The sequence below is a fragment of the Garra rufa genome, chromosome 1 (genome assembly GCF_049309525.1).
Source record: "Garra rufa chromosome 1, GarRuf1.0, whole genome shotgun sequence".
NCBI classification, from domain to species: domain Eukaryota; kingdom Metazoa; phylum Chordata; class Actinopteri; order Cypriniformes; family Cyprinidae; genus Garra; species Garra rufa.
Window position 1 is genome coordinate 50874538 of NC_133361.1, and position 18761 is coordinate 50893298.

Below are 18761 nucleotides of genomic sequence, written 5' to 3' on the forward strand. Positions count from 1 at the left end.
ACTCTGGACATTTTACTTTGAAACTGCTGCAAAATGTGCAGTAAGATACGTAATTACACCGTTGCAGAAATGTATGCAGAGGCACGTATTTTCATGAGCCTCGGTTGGAAAATTACGTTGCTATTTATTCACCCTCAAGTTGTTCCAAATCTGTATGAATTTCTTTCTTCTGATGAGCACAAAAGAAGATATTTTGAAGAATGAGTGTAACCAAAAAGGTGATGGTCCCCATTGATTTCCATAGTATTTTTTTCCATACTATGGATATCAATGGCTACCAGAAACTGTTGGTTACCAAAATTCTTCTAATATCTTCTTTTGTGCTCAGCAGAAAAGAAACTCATACCGGTTTGGAAGAACTTGAATGTGAGATCACAGAAAATTCATTGTTGGGTGAATTATCCTTTTAAGTGAAATTGCTAATAAACCCAATACACTTTCATAGTAATTTGGCTAATGCATTCATATATATCTGTGCGATCTGCTTATACATGTGTGTTTTCATATACATTCAATTCTAAGAATTCATACAAAATAACTACCTCGTAAATACTATTGTCATTAGATCGGCAGCGAAAAGTCTTACATTGGGTGAGCCAGAATAGTCTTTGATAGACATATCTTGCAGTGTTCATTCCTTTTCACCATTTAAACAATGAAAATAAAGTAATCCTTCAGTATGTTAACATTAGCAGTATGCCAAGAAAGCTCACTGAAAGCATGGTATACGTTTCAAAATGTTTTCAAAAGACAGCGACAGCTGGTGATGCACAAAGAATGGGATGGCCTGTATATTGGCTCAAGACCTTGCATGTCTTTCTGCACCAACTTACAAAAAAACCCTACCCTGTTAAATAGAAAACGGCTTGCAGGGGTTTAATCTGGGCGAACTTTGTTAGTCTGTGATTTCTGTGTATTGATGTTGGCACACCTGAATTTTCAATGACTAGAACTCCTATTATGATCCATTAGACTAAAATGAAAAGTTTCCTTGGTACGTAAAAGTGACAAAAATGGAGAAAGAATAAAGTTCTTGTTTGTAAAAATGACAAAAGCATTTGCATATGATATGATGCTGCTGGTGTTTATGGCATGCTGATCCCCTCCTTCAACGGCAGAATCAGAAACAGGCGAAAGTATATGAGCTTTTGTATGCTTGAAGCGGAGCCTTCACAGCTGTCCATATCTTCTCAGAGGGTGAGGGGGCATTCATGAACACTTGTACAGTATCTAACAGCAACACATTTTTACCCTTAACCCTGCCAACAAGGGAATGTGTCGACAATACCTTGGAGCAATCATGCTCAGTTCTGCTGCTATAGTAGACAAGATGACAGCTTCAAGTCACCCAAAAAAGTAATGTATCCGGTGGCATTCCATTGAAGGCAGCTCACAGGCCAAAGCAGGTGTGTACTACATTCTATCAGTCCTTGTACTGATTTGCAGTAAAATATTGTTTTTGTTCATTGACTTAATTATTGATTAATAATGTCCATACAATCTATTAATATTAGCTCATAAAATCACTGCCGTTCAAAGGTTTGGGATCAGTAACATTTGTAATATTTTTCAAAGATGTCTTGTCTGCTCATTAAGGCTGTGCTTATTTAATTAAAAATACAGGAAAAACAGTAATATTGTGAAATATTATTGCCATTTAAAATAGTGGGTTTCTATGTTATTATACTTCAAAATAAAATTTATTCCTGTGATGCAAAGCTGAATTTTCAGCATTATTACGCCAGTCTTCAGTGTCACATGATCCTTCAGAAATCATTGTAATATGCTCATTTATTTTCAATGTTGGAAATAGTTGTGCTGCTTAATATTTTTTTGGAACCTGTGACAATTTTTTCGGTATTTTTTTGATGAATAAAACATTAAAAAGAACAGCATTTTTAAAAACAGAAATCTTTTGCAACAACATACACTACTGTTCAAAGTTTGGGGTCAGTAAATGTCTTCAAAAAAAAAAAAAAGAATTCTGATAAAGACTTACATTGTTCTTTTTATTCATTATTCATTATTCATCATTCATCATGGGGGCAGCCGTGGCCTAATGGTTAGAGAGTCGGACTTGTAACCCAAAGGTTGCAGGTTTGAGTCTCAGGTCCGGCAGGGATTGTAGGTGGGGGGAGTGAATAACCAGCACTCTCTTCACCCTCAATACCACGACTGAGGTGAGTCCCTTGAGCAAGGCACCGATCCCCCAACTGCTCTCCGGGCGCCGCAGCAATGGCTGCCCACTGCTCTGGGTGTGTGTTCACGGTGTGTGTGTGCGCACTTGGATGGGTTAAATGCAGAGCACAAATTCCTATGGGTCACCATACTTGGCCTCACTTCACTTCCTTTCCTTTCCTTTCATCAAAGTATCACAGGTTCCAAAAAAAATATTAAGCAGCACAGCTATTTACAACACTGATAATAAATCAGCATATTAGAATGATTTCTGAAGGATCATGTGACACTGAAGACTGGAGTAATGATGCTGAAAGTTCAGCTTTGTATCACAGGAATATATTTCACCTCAAAATATATTCAAACTGATAATGGTTATTTTAAATGATAATATTACTTTACAATATTAGCATTTGTACTGTATTTTTGGTCAAATAAAAGCAGACCTGGTAAGATGCATATATAGTAAATCTCAGCAAAGATTTTAATGGAGCTTCAGCTTTCTTTGGTTTTTCTCTAGGATCGAAAAGTGCACTGCATTAACGCAATTTTCAGTCTCTTTTAAAAAGTGGGAGATGGAATATCCACTCAGAGAGTGCCTATCATATTCCATGGCTTTCTGCGCAGACAGCCAACCAATACGGTAAAGAGGTAATGAACAACATATAGAATGTCATGTGACCTCCTGAAAGCTTGGAATAGAAGCAGAGTGCTTTAGCCCACATTGAGTACAGTATATTCACTTATCATATTTAGCTGCCTACGACATGTAAAATTCCTAATTTGTTTCGCCTCAATGAGCCACTGCAAATATCCCAATCACGCAAAGTAAATAATAGACTCGAAGGCGTTTTATTGACATTATACAAACACTATGGTTTGTAATCTGTAGTGGTGCAATGATAAGCATATATCAATCATGCAGAATGAGAGATAAGGGCCCTGGATATTTTGTTTTTAATATAAAAATCAATTCATCAGAGCAACAGCCGCTGAGTAAGCAGCATTACCCTCAGGCCACTCCACAAAGCTGTACATTGTGCATATTTACAATCTCGCAAATTGTTTGTGTATGTGTGCGCGCACACCAAACACACTCACAATGAAGCTTAGTAATGGTGGTTTATTAGTCATGTAAGGTGTGAACCATAAATTGACGCCACACATATCAATTCCTCTTATAAGAGCATCAGTGGTGACTATGTTCGAGGAATAAGAAATACGTTTACCTAATGTGTGACTTATCAACAGCTTAAACTATCAGACTCATGCTTTAGGTACTGAAAACTACAAAATCAGTTGACCCAGCATGGTCCATTCACATACATACTTGACCCTTATACCTCAGCTGTCAAGAAACCAGGCTTGTGATGCAAAATTTTCAGCAAAACATGCAATTTATGTGAAATCAAAAAGATAAAATACAGCTTTTTGGGACAGTGCATATTGCATCTCTCCACTAACGATCAGCATGCTAATAAGACTTCTATAACTTTTTGTGTCATAATTTTGGCTGTAAGAAATGTAGAAATAAAAGTATGTGAAGGGCCTAAAAATTGTCCAAAATAAAACATATAAATGATTAAAAATTTATTTATTTTTAAGTTTGATGTAAAAAAAACAACCCTCATACTGATAAGTAGAACAGAGGTTTTTAACGTAATAACGCATGTTAAATGCCACTCTAAATGGCTGTGACCCCATGAAATGGCATGAAACTTTAAACCAGTGACTTTATGAAAATGTGTGTGTACATATCTAGCAAAAGTACTTAAGATTTAGTCACACATGGGCAACCTCCACTTTGCTACTCAACCACCTGGAATGACAACACCTGCCCAGAAAGTTTACATCTGATTTGCATATAGTTGACAAAGAGAGAGTGCTCTATGACAGATTTGACAGCGAGAGGTTAATTTTACATAGGCGCATTGAGAGAAATACTGAATAGTATGTATAACGATCTGTTGTGAAATACATTAATAAAAATAGACAAATAATGTGGATACTGCACCGCAAAAAAATGACTTTTTAACTGCAGTTTTTGACTTGCTTTTCAGTTAAAATGTTGCTAGTTGCATTTAGTTGAAAAACAACGCTGCATAAGATAGTAAGCCTTGTTTTCAGAGGATGATTCATGAAACTATAAACAAGTTAAAAACAAGTGTATAAATCTTTTTCAAGTAAATGTATCTTTTCATTCAATTTTTTTGGTAACACTTTACAATAACGAGTAATTTGTTAACATTAAAGTATTAACTCACATGAACAAACAATAAACAATACATTTATTACACTATTTATTCATCTTTGTTAATGTTAGTTAATAAAATAAAGTCATTTATTGTTTGTTCATGTTAGTTCACAGTGCATTCTTGTATCTAATATTTTCAAACAAATTGTCATATTAATAATGCATTATTAAATACTGAAATTAACACTACGATTAATAAATGCTGTGGAACTATTGTTCATTTGTAGCTCATGTTAACTAATTTAGTTAACCAATGTTAACTAATGAACCTTATTGTAAAGTGTTACGATTTATTTTTACTGGAAAACAAGACAAAAATAATGCTTAGGAACATGATTGTGATTATGTGGTATTGTTTACAAAAGCAAGCAAACACTGAAGAAAAGTTTCTGTATTTATCTTAAAGTGGTAAAGAATTTTGAGAGGTTTGAGATGGATAGAGCGATATTTTGAGGAAGACAAACCAACAGAATGATAGAACAACAGATAGAACGAAAGAACAATAGATAGATGGATAGATGGATATATAGATAGATAGATAGATAGATAGATAGATAGATAGATAGATAGATAGATAGATAGATAGATAGATAGATAGATAGATAGATAGATAGATAGATAGATAGATAGATAGATAGATAGATCTCATGAAAAGTATTCCAAAATGTGATTTTGGAGCATAAGCATGATATGACTTGGCTGAAGCATTCATTTGATACTAACCTGAACGAGGTCAACCCCTTACACATCAAATTGCGACAGTCTAAACAACATCAACCTTGCATGGCCCTGCTGTCTCGGTTTGACAAAGAATAATAGCCTGATTTCACGCAAACTCCCATTTTTCTTTTTTAGATACGCCTGTGAAGTACAGTATCTGAATCATGTCAGCAGATCTTTTGCATAGTTTGACTAAGAGGACATTAAGATGAATAATTGTGCCCGCATCTGCTAAATATTTGATTTATTGAAAGCTATGGTAGGATGTTTGCACTGGCAAATTAAGTGTGCACACATATTTACACTCAATTCCTAAAAAGTGGAAAAGAGATCCAGACGAGACAGCTAGAGAGACGCATAGATAGACAAAACAATAGATAGAACGATAGAACGATAGAACGATAGATAGATAGATAGATAGATAGATAGATAGATAGATAGATAGATAGATAGATAGATAGATTTTTTTTTAAATAAAGGTTCCAAAAGGGTGTTTTCGCAGTGATGCCATAGAAAAACCATTTTGGTTCCCCAAAGAACCTTCCTTCAGTGAACCTTCCTAAAAGAACCATTTTGAAGAACATTTTAAACATATAAAGAACCTTTTTGAACTATAAAAGAACATTTTCTGCATTAGGTTGCATGGATGTTCTAGGTTCTTCATGGAACCCTCAATGCCAATAAAGAACTTTTATTCTTAAGAGTATGGATAGATAGATAGATAGATAGATAGATAGATAGATAGATAGATAGATAGATAGATAGATAGATAGATAGATAGATAGATAGATAGATAGATAGATAGATAGATAGATAGATAGATAGATAGATAGATAGACAGACAGACAGACAGATAGACAGACAGATAGTTAGATAGTTAGATAGATAGATAGATAGATAGATAGATAGTTAGATAGATAGTTAGATAGATAGTTAGATAGTTAGATAGATAGATAGTTAGATAGATAGATAGATAGATAGATAGTTAGATAGATAGATAGATAGTTAGATAGATAGATAGATAGATAGTTAGATAGATAGATAGATAGTTAGATAGATAGATAGATAGATAGATAGATAGATAGATAGATAGATAGATAGATAGTTAGATAGTTAGATAGATAGATAGATAGATAGATAGATAGATAGTTAGATAGATAGATAGATAGATAGTTAGATAGATAGATAGATAGTTAGATAGATAGATAGATAGATAGATAGATAGATAGATAGATAGATAGATAGATAGATAGTAGAGTAAAATGGCAAATGTCAAACACCAAACAGATTCCATTGTTTGTTGTTTCTACTGCTCCATCATGGGTTGTTTGCATCAACGGATTAAGATAAATTACTTTGGAAGTTAAATTCAGACATGTCTACATGTCCTAAGTTTGTTTATTATAAAAATGACTTGGATAATTTGCACAGATGGCTCATTTAACCTCTGTGCAGCCTATGAAAATAAGGGCATGACTGACTTTGGGTAGGTGTCACCTCACAAAGGATGGATGCAGGAGGAAAATCATTTAATTTGTATAGCGATTTTCTTAATACCCCACTTTACATGTACAATGGAAATACCTTAATCTCTGCCTACAGGCATAAATTATTCTGCAAAGCCGATGTGTGTCAATACTCTTACCGCACATCAGCTACTCAAGTGACAACATAGTGGGTGAAGGACGTGAGCCAGCTTTCAGAACTGAGAAAGGCCTGGGTTCAAGGAACTGTAAGGGAAAAATAATAGAAACAAGATTTAATTTGTGGTGTTTAAAGTTAACATGTGCAGTTTAGTGTACAAACTCTCAATGTTGAGCATGTAGTGTGGAATAAAGAAAGAAAACGACATTTGAATGGCTTCAAGGGCCATTCATTATGCAAGTTAATGACTTGGGCATGCAAAAAAAGAAAGGTAGTTATGATGGAAGCCCCATTACTTGCATCTGCATTTTACGTTTTGCCTGGCAAAATAGGTAAGGAACTGCCAAAGTATACAAACTGAATATAAAAATTATTTCAGTTTTAAGGTTTTATATACCTTAACCAATAAGCTTCATGCAATGATCCCATACATCATTCACAACTGTTAAATAACTGAGTATTGTCACATATTTGTGCCCAAGTGTTATTGGTTAAACTGTAGGCTATAAGTAATTTCAGTCTCCCATCCTTGAGCGTTCAGAAACATTAAGCACGTGGCATGCAATGACGCCATTTAGACCTAGCTAGGCCACGGCTACGACACAGCTCAAAAAATAATTATAAAACGAAATCATTCAACTCAAAGTTATCCCTAATATCAGTTGGGGTTTTTTTTTCATAAAAGTTTTTGGTAACCAGACCTGAATTGTTGCTTGCATTTCGAGATATTGCGAACAATCTCGTCAGACGACCGTAAGAATTCGGCCTCGGGAATTATTGTATCTACAATACATTAAATTAATGTAATAATAACAAGTTAAAAAGCAAGAATCCTTTCAGGTTTAAAATCATAAACAGCTGTTTTTCTGAAATCTGTTCATAGTTGTTACGATTAGCCTACTCACTTGCGAAGGAATACAGCGAGACGCGAGAGTGTGCAGCGCTTTTTTTCCTTCTCCGTCGGAAAAACGTTTAATTTTATGCAAATAATAGTTAATAGCTAATAGTTGAGATGTAATAATGAATTAGTTAAACATAAATTAAACTAAATATCAATGTATTTATTGATAATGTATTAATAATGAAACTATTATTATTATTAGTCTATTATTATACAATTTATGTATTTTAAAAAGTTATTTTGTATTTTTCGAGCTATAAAATGGAGTTTTCTTTTAGAAATATTTTATCTTCTATGCTCTAAAAGGAAATGCACTTTTTACGATATAATTCTTCTCTCTCCCATACATTTCAAAATCTGCGCACCATTATTGCTAGAATATCCCTCACACACAATTTTACATGCGATCTTTTGAAAACCCGTTGAAACGAACATCAGATTCGGAGAATTCTTAATTTCTTTAATCAAAAACCACTAGCCTTGTTAAATTCTACATGACATGGATGATTCGTTCGTGATTAGAAATGAATTGTTCCAATTTATTAAAAAGATATTTTATGGTATGTTCCCGCAGTGATGACATTGGTACTTGCCTGTATAAAATATTGCAACCAATCAACTGATGGATTCGTTTAAAACAAGCAGAAGACCAGAAGCTACGAGGACTCTTGAGTGTAGGACAGTGCTACAACAGTACTAAAAAGTAGTTTGGAATCTAACTAGACAATCACTTGGCACGTGAACCGACAGATAACAAATCACTGTGGGCGTTATATTGTTAGCCTTTCTTGTACCACCATGTACTAATGAACAAATATATTCGAACTTCTTCAGCCCCCCTATATTGAGCGTGGGCTTTATATGAAGAGGAAGACTTGCTCTGCATTGTCATCTTAATTAATTATTAGCTTCTCTCTTCTCATGCTGTCCACCAACGCCTGTCAAGCAATCCACGGTACAGATGAACTCAATTAGCTTGACTTACAATCCTAAACTTTGGGATGTTATGTTTAGAATGCGTGCTCTATATGGTATGGTTTTAAAACGAAAGTTACAGACTATGTTCTTAATTCTGACCTGCAGTTGGATTCAACGAAAGAAAACTACTCTATGCAGCAATGCTGCAACACAAGTTTCTAAAGGCTGTGAGAGAAAAAGGAACTCGTTGGCGTTCCTTTCCTGCTCGTTTGGACTCAACAGAAGGCTCGCTGTCGACCTAATTTCGTTTTGGTAACAGATCAGTTCAGTGATTCAATTAGACGGGTCCAAAGCCAACCCGGACCGATCTGTGAACCGTGGCGTCACTTCCAATTCGAGTGTTAAAGAGATTTCCTTCCTAAACACACATAATGAACTCTGCGTTCGGCTAGTCTTATAGGCAACACTGAACATTACTCTTATTAAATAGGACAATCGCGTAGGCCTACCTCAGCCTATTACAGTAGGAAGATAACACATTATTCATTAAACTCGCGCGATTAAAACTAGAAACTAAATGCAGTAAGTAATGAGAGGAGATGATGAAGAAAATCTCAGTGCAAAAGTCTGAAACGTTCTTTCTTTATTTCTCTTTCTCTCATTCGGAGAGCCTTTCACGCAGGGTTTGACATATTCTAGCTGTTATCAGATTGATGGGCTAGTTTGATTGAAGTGGCTTTGTCATGCAAATGTCAAACGCGTGATGGATGGTCGCCGTGCGCTGACAAACTTCTGGAGGTCCCCTCACCATTGGCGCCGTGACGTCTCACGTGACCAGCAGCTGAGGTAAAGATGTGTTATAGGGAAGCACGGGCAAATACTCCAGAGGTAAGCATTTCCCCCCTTCCGCATGACATACTGTTGCGAGCTTGCAGGACAGGAGGCTCTCCCGATCTCTCAGGTTGACCCTCCGCCATTAATTGCGCATGGACAATTCCAGAATGAACTCTTTTTTGGAGTACACAATTTGTAACCGTGGGACGAACGCCTACTCGCCCAAGGCTGGATACCACAACTTGGATCAGGCGTTCTCGGGCCCCTTCCATACCGGACACGCAAGTGACAGCTATAACGCTGATGGACGACTTTACGTTGGGGGGAGCAACCAGCCAGCAGCAGCAGCACAACATCAGCACCAGAGCGGCGTCTACGCGCATCACCAGCACCAAACTCATCAGAGTGGCATTGGCCTTACCTACGGTGGCACAGGGACTACGAGTTATGGAACCCAGGCCTGCGCCAACCCGGACTACGCTCAACACCAGTATTTCATTAACCCTGAGCAGGATGGAATGTACTATCACTCCTCGGGCTTTTCAAACTCTAACGTCGGTCCTCACTATGGCTCCATGGCTAGTGCATACTGCGGGGCGCAGGGAGCCGTTCCAGCCGCACCTTATCAGCATCACGGATGCGAAGGCCAGGACCACCAGCGAGGCTACTCACAAGGCACCTACGCCGACTTGTCGGACTCCCAAGGAAGGGAAAGGGACGCGGAACAGTCGCCACCTGGGAAGACATTCGATTGGATGAAAGTTAAAAGGAACCCTCCTAAAACAGGTGGATTGACAAAAATATCTATTTGTACTCTCAAAACGAGCAGTTATGCCTTACATCTATTCTTAAAGATTGTAGGTCACCTAAATATAACATTGGGCTTTACTCAAATTAGAAACCTTTTGCCTAAGATAAGTTAAAAAAAAAGTCCTGTTCACTTCAGTTTCAACCCGTTTCCCTCTGCGTTAATGCATCGAACAGACATGCTTTTGCTCGCCCTAGGAAATGCACCAGCACTGTTATCCTTAGCTTGTCCCCGGTTCTCGCCGCGCAACATTCGTTTTTGTTGGCCTCCATTGTGTTCTTAAGCTTTCGTCTCCTCTCCCAGCGGTGTTTGCCTCACAACGATTTAGTGCACCAACTTTTACGCACAGGGGCCACCATTTTGACATTCTGTACAAATTGAGTGGTCATAAAGCCATCTTTAGGGAGTATTGAATTGCATGTATTCCACAGACCCCTTTATGAGTTCTTTCAAAATTGATAACATATACAAGCAGGGGAAATAATGTTAAGGTTATCTAAAGTTTGCAAAAACTTGTTGAATTTCTGGTGTGATATTAAAGTTTAAATGGTCACATCTAATAAAGGTTAAGAACACGAGTACACTTGATTTTTGTTGGTGTGTTTATAAAATAAGCCAGTGATTTATGACTGTGGTATGTTATTTACGTGTTTAATTGTTTGACAAACAGCCATCTAACTATTCTTTCATTTTTTTCCTCGCAGCTAAAGTGGCCGATTACGGACTGGGACCCCAAAATACAATCCGGACGAATTTCACAACGAAACAACTGACAGAGCTGGAGAAAGAGTTTCACTTCAGCAAGTATCTCACCCGAGCGCGGCGAGTCGAAATTGCTGCCACGCTTGAGCTGAACGAGACTCAGGTTAAGATATGGTTTCAGAACCGCAGAATGAAACAGAAGAAGCGAGAGAAGGAAGGACTCGCGCCTGCTTCGTCTACCTTGTCTAAGGACCTCGAGGATCACTCTGATCACTCAACCTCAACATCTCCGGGAGCTTCTCCAAGTCCGGACTCCTAACCGTGGACAATAATTTCGGGTGCACTGAACCACAGATTCGAAATATATCGTAAAGTCTATTAATTTAAGCATTCCACAATGTGCCCGAAAGACCCTCTCGTCTTTTTTGTATGATGGACAATTAGTTTTAGGAAAGACTTCAGAGCAAAGATACTTTTAGCACAAAAATGATCATAGTTACACCATCGGCTCGAACTAAATTTCCAATACTCCTTGGAAACGTTTGTGTGTGTTATACAGGGTATTTCTACTATTATGATAAATATAATGCACTTTCACAATGTTTACAAGTCTCTAAACGAACCTTACTGACTTTACAGGGAGCTTATTGTGTTGTTAAAATATGTGTTGGTGTTTTTGTTGCGTTTATGAAAATGTATTTTTGATTTATTGTACACATTTCATATTTTTGAGTTTTGAGGATTGTAGCTATAGGGGTTTTCGGACTCCTTGCACTATGCGTTTACAGGGTAGGCCTTTACTGAGCACCAGCACAATTTAATGCAATATGTGAACGATTTCTTCTCAGTGTGCACTGTGATTTTCCATTATTTGTCAATTTACGGCGATAAATGATTCTTGGAAAAGTTATATGCCGTTTGTATAAAAAATGCAAGGGTGTTTAAAATGTACTTTTCCTAATTAAAACATTTACAGAAGTTGATCTTTTAGCCTACTATTTTTTAGCGCAGACGAGCTGAGTTTTATTAGTTACTGTCTGTATGATTCCGTAATCTAAATGTCTCAATCAAATGCTTCTGTCAGTTCTTTATCTACCTCAAATAAAAACAATATTTTACTGAACCAGTCTCTGCCACCAGATGTATGCGTGTACATGTAATACAAGAAAAAATATAATACAAACATATACAAAATAAATAAATAAAAATAAAGGGAAAATGTTAATATGGAGTAAATGATGACAAAGGTTTAACAGCTCTTCATTTCGAGGGTGAGAAAGCGACCACCAGTCGATAGTGTTATAGGATGCTCGGAGCACGGAACGGAATGTTGTTGAGCAATCAGGGTGGTTAAAGATGACCTTTTTACCTCGTTGTGCTTCTGGGATATCTAAACATCCAAACAGACTCTCTCGCTGAGTGGTTTAGGGGTGGCACAAATAGCACTGAGCCTGAGCAAATTAAAAGAAAGACAAGCATTTAAGAAACGGAACAGAATTGTGGGCGGTGCCTTTGAGTTATTGAGTGTTGTTATGAATGGGCTTCTTATTTACTCGCTAAACACATTAAACACTTTCGAAACCATAAATCTTTAGAATAGTCCGCTACATGCATTGAAAAGGATCATTCTCGAGTGCTCCACAACAAATAAAGCACTCTTACAAGTGACAAAATATCGACCTGAGCTCTCAAATTCTGAATGTTGCTAATATTTTAGTGTAATTGACAAAGATATATGAAGTCATCGTAAAAATCCGTAAAATTAAAATTGCGCCATGACAGTTTAATTATGTTTGGTCTTTGCAGCAGTGTTAGCGTTAGGGTTTACTTTAGAGGAAAACAATGCTGGGTTGCAGTGGCATTCACGCACACCAGCTCCCTGGGTGGTTCTGTTGCTGAAACGCATCTCTCTCACCAGGCCAGTGTTTATGTGGCAAGAAAGACAACACATATTGTAACAAGCAGTTCCTTTAAGCGAAGGCAAAAACGTATCAGGCGTTAGACTGGTTTCTGCAACGTTAAAGAAATGTTCAAAAACATTTAATATATGCTTATTATGACTTCAGTGTCACTATATTAGGATTTATAATATCCCCAATAATACAAAAGTACCTTTTAGAAAATTTTCCTCAGAAAAAAAGTTTATATTCCATAAAAATATATATAATGTTGCATTTAAGCAATAATTAGCTTTAAAATATATATACAAATAATCCAAACAAATACAAACGATACAAGTGGAATAAAGACGATACAGCAATTGTTCTATGATTCTCTCTCGACCATCTGCTGGTGCAGATTTCAGTCACGCTGTTCGAGGCGTTTGTCCTGTACCCCCCTAAACGGGCCTTTGATCCAACCGGTACCCCCGCGGTCTGCATTGAAACGTAAAGTAATGCTTACAGTAGGGGGTTTACATGGAGGTCACCGTTAACTTTACCTGAACTCTTTACCAAAAAAACTAGACGAGTCTCTGACTTTAATGTCAAACATCTGTTTATTTATTTATTTATTTTTAAAGCAAAAGCAATACACATGTATAATGCATTTTTGGCATTATATAAAAAGGCAAAATATATAGGCCTATAAAGGCCTATGCAAAATGAACAATTAATATTAGTTTCGTTTATTATTCAGTTTGTTAACACTTTATATTTGTTAATCCTATTCATATTATTATTATATAACATGTGACCCTGGACCACAAAACCAGTCATATAGGTACATTTTTGAAATCGAGATTTATACATCTCCTGAAAGCTGAATAAATAAGCTTTCCATTGATGTATTGACAATATTAATGTATTGTTAGGATAGGACTATATTTGGTCGAGATACAACTATTTGAAAATCTGGAATCTAAGTGTACAAAAAATCTAAATACTGAGAAAAATCGCATTTAAAGTTGTCCAAATTATGTTCTTAGCAATACATCAAAAATTTAGTTTTGATATATTCACGGTTGGAAATTTACAAAATATCTTAATGGAACATGATCTTTACTTAACATATTTACATTTACATAAAATATACCCGTGCTACTTATGAATGGTTTTGTGGGTCACATATATATTGTAATTTGTTTGGGCCTATACGCATTACCAATTATTTTACATAACATTACAGTATCTACAAGACTTGTTTAAGTTTGTGACGAAGATTGGACATACTTTGTTTTTTTCCATCTGAGTGTTATCTCGAGTTATTGCTAGGGTAAAAAGTTACCCTAAAAGAAAACCTCACTGAGTAATGAGCATCACACATGAACATCACACATAAGCATCACACGCTCGCACACATCTGCTTTCTATCTGTGAGCTACTGACAGACTTTCGTTCAAATTAGACATCAGATTTGAGGAACTCTTCGTTTTCTTTTGTGCCACCTCAAAAACACATGCGGAGCAAAGCAGGTGAGCGAGAGAGGGCAAACTCCGGTGAAAGAACTGGGGGAATGAACTCTGAGCTGGAGGGTGCTGACAAGTGGTGAAGAGAACTAGTAGAGGGGGGTCGCAAAGGTTTGGGGGGGTCGTTTTTCGAACATTTAAGGAAACGAGTTTGCCTAACTTTTTTCCCCCGTTGTTCACTCTCTTGTGGCCTCACCTCTTCTCCAAAAGTTTACGCGGGCTTGACAGTTCCATTTCATCCACGACCCTCTGACGGACTACCCCAATATTTGCTCAGGCGGACAGGTTTGCCCTGGGTCCTGCCTCAAACATCCCCTGACTGCTTCTCCCCTGGCCTCGGTTCACGCAGAGTTCAGGCCAAATTAATACTCGAAATAGGCAGGTCAGCCTGTCAGGAGCTGCGGACGGGCTTCCATCTCGCCGGGGTCACAAGCAGGTCTCTCCCCTCAGCTTGCGCCGCGAGCACCGTTCTGGGGCTTCACTTTGTCTCTCTTGAATTTTTTAGCTGTTCACCCGTATCTTGCACTCTCCCCGGTCAGCACCTTTGATTCACCTATCTTTCCACAATACTGTAAACACTTAAATTAAAAAGCTCCAGAAGGACTTTCGATTTAGAAACAAGTAATAGCTATTGCATATTGTACGGGAATTAGAGAATACAACGTTAACAAAATGTTTTAAAAATCTGAAAATGTTCAAATTGAGCTTCTGAATGGCTTAAAAATATTGACATGTAACATTTAAAATTATTGACATAATTATTGATTAATCATTGTTATAAAATTATTACATTGAATAAAGTGTTTAATATGGCGAAAAACGAAAATCCTTTAACAAATCATGCGCTTGCACATAATGTTATAGTTACAATATACCCCAAATTTTCTAAATAAAAGTCTAATCTATTTTAACAATTCCATAAATTATTATTATTATTTTCATCAATAATTATTATTATTATTAACAATAACAACAACCAATGCATCAGTCACATTGTTGTTGGTATTATTATTATTAACACTATTATTGCATTAAATAATATTGTTGATATTGGATGTAATAGCTATTGACGTTTAAAATGTCGATGAGTAAAGATTACATCCCATTACTTAACTCTGCACTAATTTTCATGACCGATTGCCCTGTAGTTAAAATGGTGCAAGACAAACTTTACAAAAAAAAAAAAAAAAAAAAAAAAAAACGCTTTTCTTTACAATCCATCAAAAGTGGAAAGGAGCGCAACCCACTCAGCAGGCCGTCAGGGTTCATGCAACTGAATGTGTTAAAAAACGCCGGTGAACTTACCATGACCCTGCGCTGACCAGACGTAAAGGAGAACATCCTGAAACGAGAAGAGAACTATTGGAATCTGACGAAAGTTGAGCAAGTTTTGCACATCTGGATTTACAAACGCATCAATACGAAAATAATCAGCCACGTGAAATTAATACATAAGGAAATATTCTATAGCCTATTTACAAATTCGTCCGTGTGCTTGCATTAAAACTAATTGTTAAACCTGTTGTTTGTTAAAAAATGTTCACCTGCTTATTTTATTTTAGAATATTACAACAACAATAATAATACTAATACTAATAATAATCATAATAGTAGTAAAAATAATAATACTTGTCGAATCAGGTTTTTAATAAACGAATAAAGAAAACGATATTTTTAACATTCAAAATAATGAGATCTGTCCATTTCAAAACTGGCGAGAATAGAAGGGAGAACATCTATTCTGTTTATTCTCACATTCTTGGCTGAATTCAGAGCAAAAGGTTATCTGAAAGAAAAATTCCTGTCTCACGCTTGAGGAAGGCCAGAGAAAAGGCCAGCAGGCCACCAAACAGAAGCAGGGGAATCTTCTAAAATATCATAGGTTACACAACACTTAACGAATTTAACACTCGACTTTTACATAGAGTCGTTTATCTTATAAAACTGCATATTTTATAACACAATCGTTTTAACCATGTTTACAATATCATGTGAAAAAGTATAAATTAATATCATAATTCTGCTGTGACGCAACTAAGTATTTGTTTAGATTCCAGTGTCAAGTGCGCGCAAACCAACAATAAATTACCTTAAAAACAGATTTATGCATGTTTAGCTCATTCGGGATTTAATTAAATTGCCTAACATCTAAAGCATCATATGTTTGTTACTAAACCTATCTGATGCCGTTTTAGGAATGCGCGTCATGCATGATGTTATTTGGCATGATTCATCTGTCCCATTTTTCTATTCTGTCATTCTTTCGCTTGTTGTATCCGATTGTAGTTAGATTAAAAGAGTAACCCTAGTACATCCCGTCTCTTTTTAGACACGCAAAGTGTTGAATGAGATCTGCACAATAGTCCTGTTTACCTCATACAAACACAGCATGTTGTCACAAGGTATTTATATCTCAAATGGAGAATAGAAACTGAGAGTATCTCTCTCTCTTTCACATGCACTCACACACATGCACTCCTTCTCTGTACAGAAACAAATACAAGAATGTCTTTATAAATGTTTCACACATTATATACATATCCACCATATTTTTCCTTAAGAGCCCGCGCGCCATTTTTTAAATTTTAACGGTCTGGCTTCTGGTCTCATCCGCATCCAGCTATATTTAGCTGTACACAAAAGCTCGTTTTGCTGCTTGATATTGCAAATTGGTGCGTCCTACCATATTATTTTAATGTATTGTTTTAATTATGAACACACTAGTTTGTAGTGCAAACAGTTTTACCGTTTACTGCACATTGTTATCCTTCTCGTTATTTCACTAAAGCGGCTAATGAACCGGAAGTCTCGCCCATATGGTTATACTTCTATATTGAAGAATAAGGTGGAAAAATAATACATATGTAAGAAAATACAACCTCATGATTTATTTCTCTTTAGTATTGCTAGTATTTGACAGCTGATATTTCTTACAAGCAATTTGAAACTTTGTAGTACAAGTCAACATTTGCCTATTTATCAATGCATAGGTGTTTGGAAAAGGTAATTGTTGTGAGTAGTTGCTGACATGTGTTTGTAGGCATCCATGATGACGCCTTATCCTTTCACTCTCCTATTTATCATCCGATTCTCTTCTCCAAAAATAACACACGATTCTCTTCGTCACTCGTTCCCTCTGCCTGTAACTATCATCATCACTGCAAACTCTTCTTTAGCAGCCAGAACACAAGAGATCAGGCGTACATGTGCCTGTGTGTGTCAGCATGTTTTAATTGGTAACCAAACGCTGAATGAGTCAGGACCTGATGCCTGTTCAGTTACAGTGCGAAGACGGACAAATGCTTCATCTCACATAACAAGCCAGAAAGACATTTCTAAAAGAGAGCCTCCTGTGCCAGTAAAAGAAGTGCCATTCAGAGTCAAACCTATTCTCATCTCAAGCTATATGTTAGCGTTTGTGTGCATGCCAGGATTCTTGAGCGATCAAGACCCAGCGAGGCCTTCCTTTCATTTGAGACATGTGTGACTCCTCAGAGCTGTCAGAAACCAGAGCGGGGGTTCAAGAGGCGTTGGAGACTGCAGATTATTTTTGTGTGTGTCTGCACAGGTATGTGTGTGTCTAGAGATCAGAGGTCCGGATGGGATGGTGTGGACAGGGCAGACATATTTAAACCAAAGCAAAGACTGATGAGCAAAGACTGTGTGTGTGTGAGAGAGGGGTACTTCTTATTTTCAGACGCTCTGACATTCAGTATGTAGGAGTGTATTTTTGTATACGAGATAGCGATGACCTGAAGACAGGATGGAAACCCAATCTCAAACAAGAACTGTCTTCGGTCCACATGTACGCTCATGTGCTCTCCTCAAAATTGTGTAGGCATCATTACCCGTCCATCACGACAGTTCATAGCGAGGACACACCAACAGCCTTTGACCTTCAACCGAATATACACACGTCATTGCGAGTAGGGCTAGTGCTGGAGCGCCTGTACTCACAACTATCCGAATGAGCCATGTTTTTAGCACAACCAATCCAAAACCAGCTTGCTGTTGAAAGTAATCAGAGACTCAAGGTTACATTGGCACCTCACTGTCAGCTCAAAAAGACACTGCATGTGACACCTAAGGTCAAAAGTGTTTTTTTTTCTCCCTCCCTCCATCCTTGTTTCATCCCTACCCCCCACTGAAACAGGCCAATATGCGTTACGCTGATGACAAAAGTTGTTATATATGTGTGTATGACTCAAGGTGAGCATTCCCAAAGAGGTGTTGGAAGTGTGATAGACTTGATCATGGTAACAGCTGTAGCTTCTCTTATTTAATATGATGTTTGTGTTGCTTCAGTCTATCTCCCTTAAGTATCAAATGGCATACTATACAGCATTTACTTCGATTTTATTTGATACAGCTTTTCACCTTTTTATTTCTTTTTTCA

The 18761-nt window shown here is 36.9% G+C and overlaps 1 protein-coding gene across 1 annotated transcript; it reads left to right on the top strand.

Moving 5' to 3' along the window:
* Positions 1–9601: 9601 nt before the first annotated feature.
* hoxb1a (homeobox B1a) lies at positions 9602–11433 on the top strand. Its single transcript, XM_073833508.1, has 2 exons — positions 9602–10235; positions 10962–11433. Exons 1-2 carry the CDS (start codon positions 9602–9604, stop codon positions 11276–11278), a joined length of 951 nt encoding a protein of 316 aa, XP_073689609.1. The 3' UTR covers positions 11279–11433.
* Positions 11434–18761: the final 7328 nt, after the last annotated feature.

Coding starts and splice junctions, on each gene's coding strand:
- hoxb1a (XM_073833508.1), top strand. CDS start 9,602: ATGGACAATTCCAGAATGAACTCTTTTTTGGAGTACACAATTTGTAAC. Junction 10,236..10,961: donor AAGGAACCCTCCTAAAACAG/GTGGATTGACAA, acceptor TTTTCCTCGCAG/CTAAAGTGGCCGATTACGGA.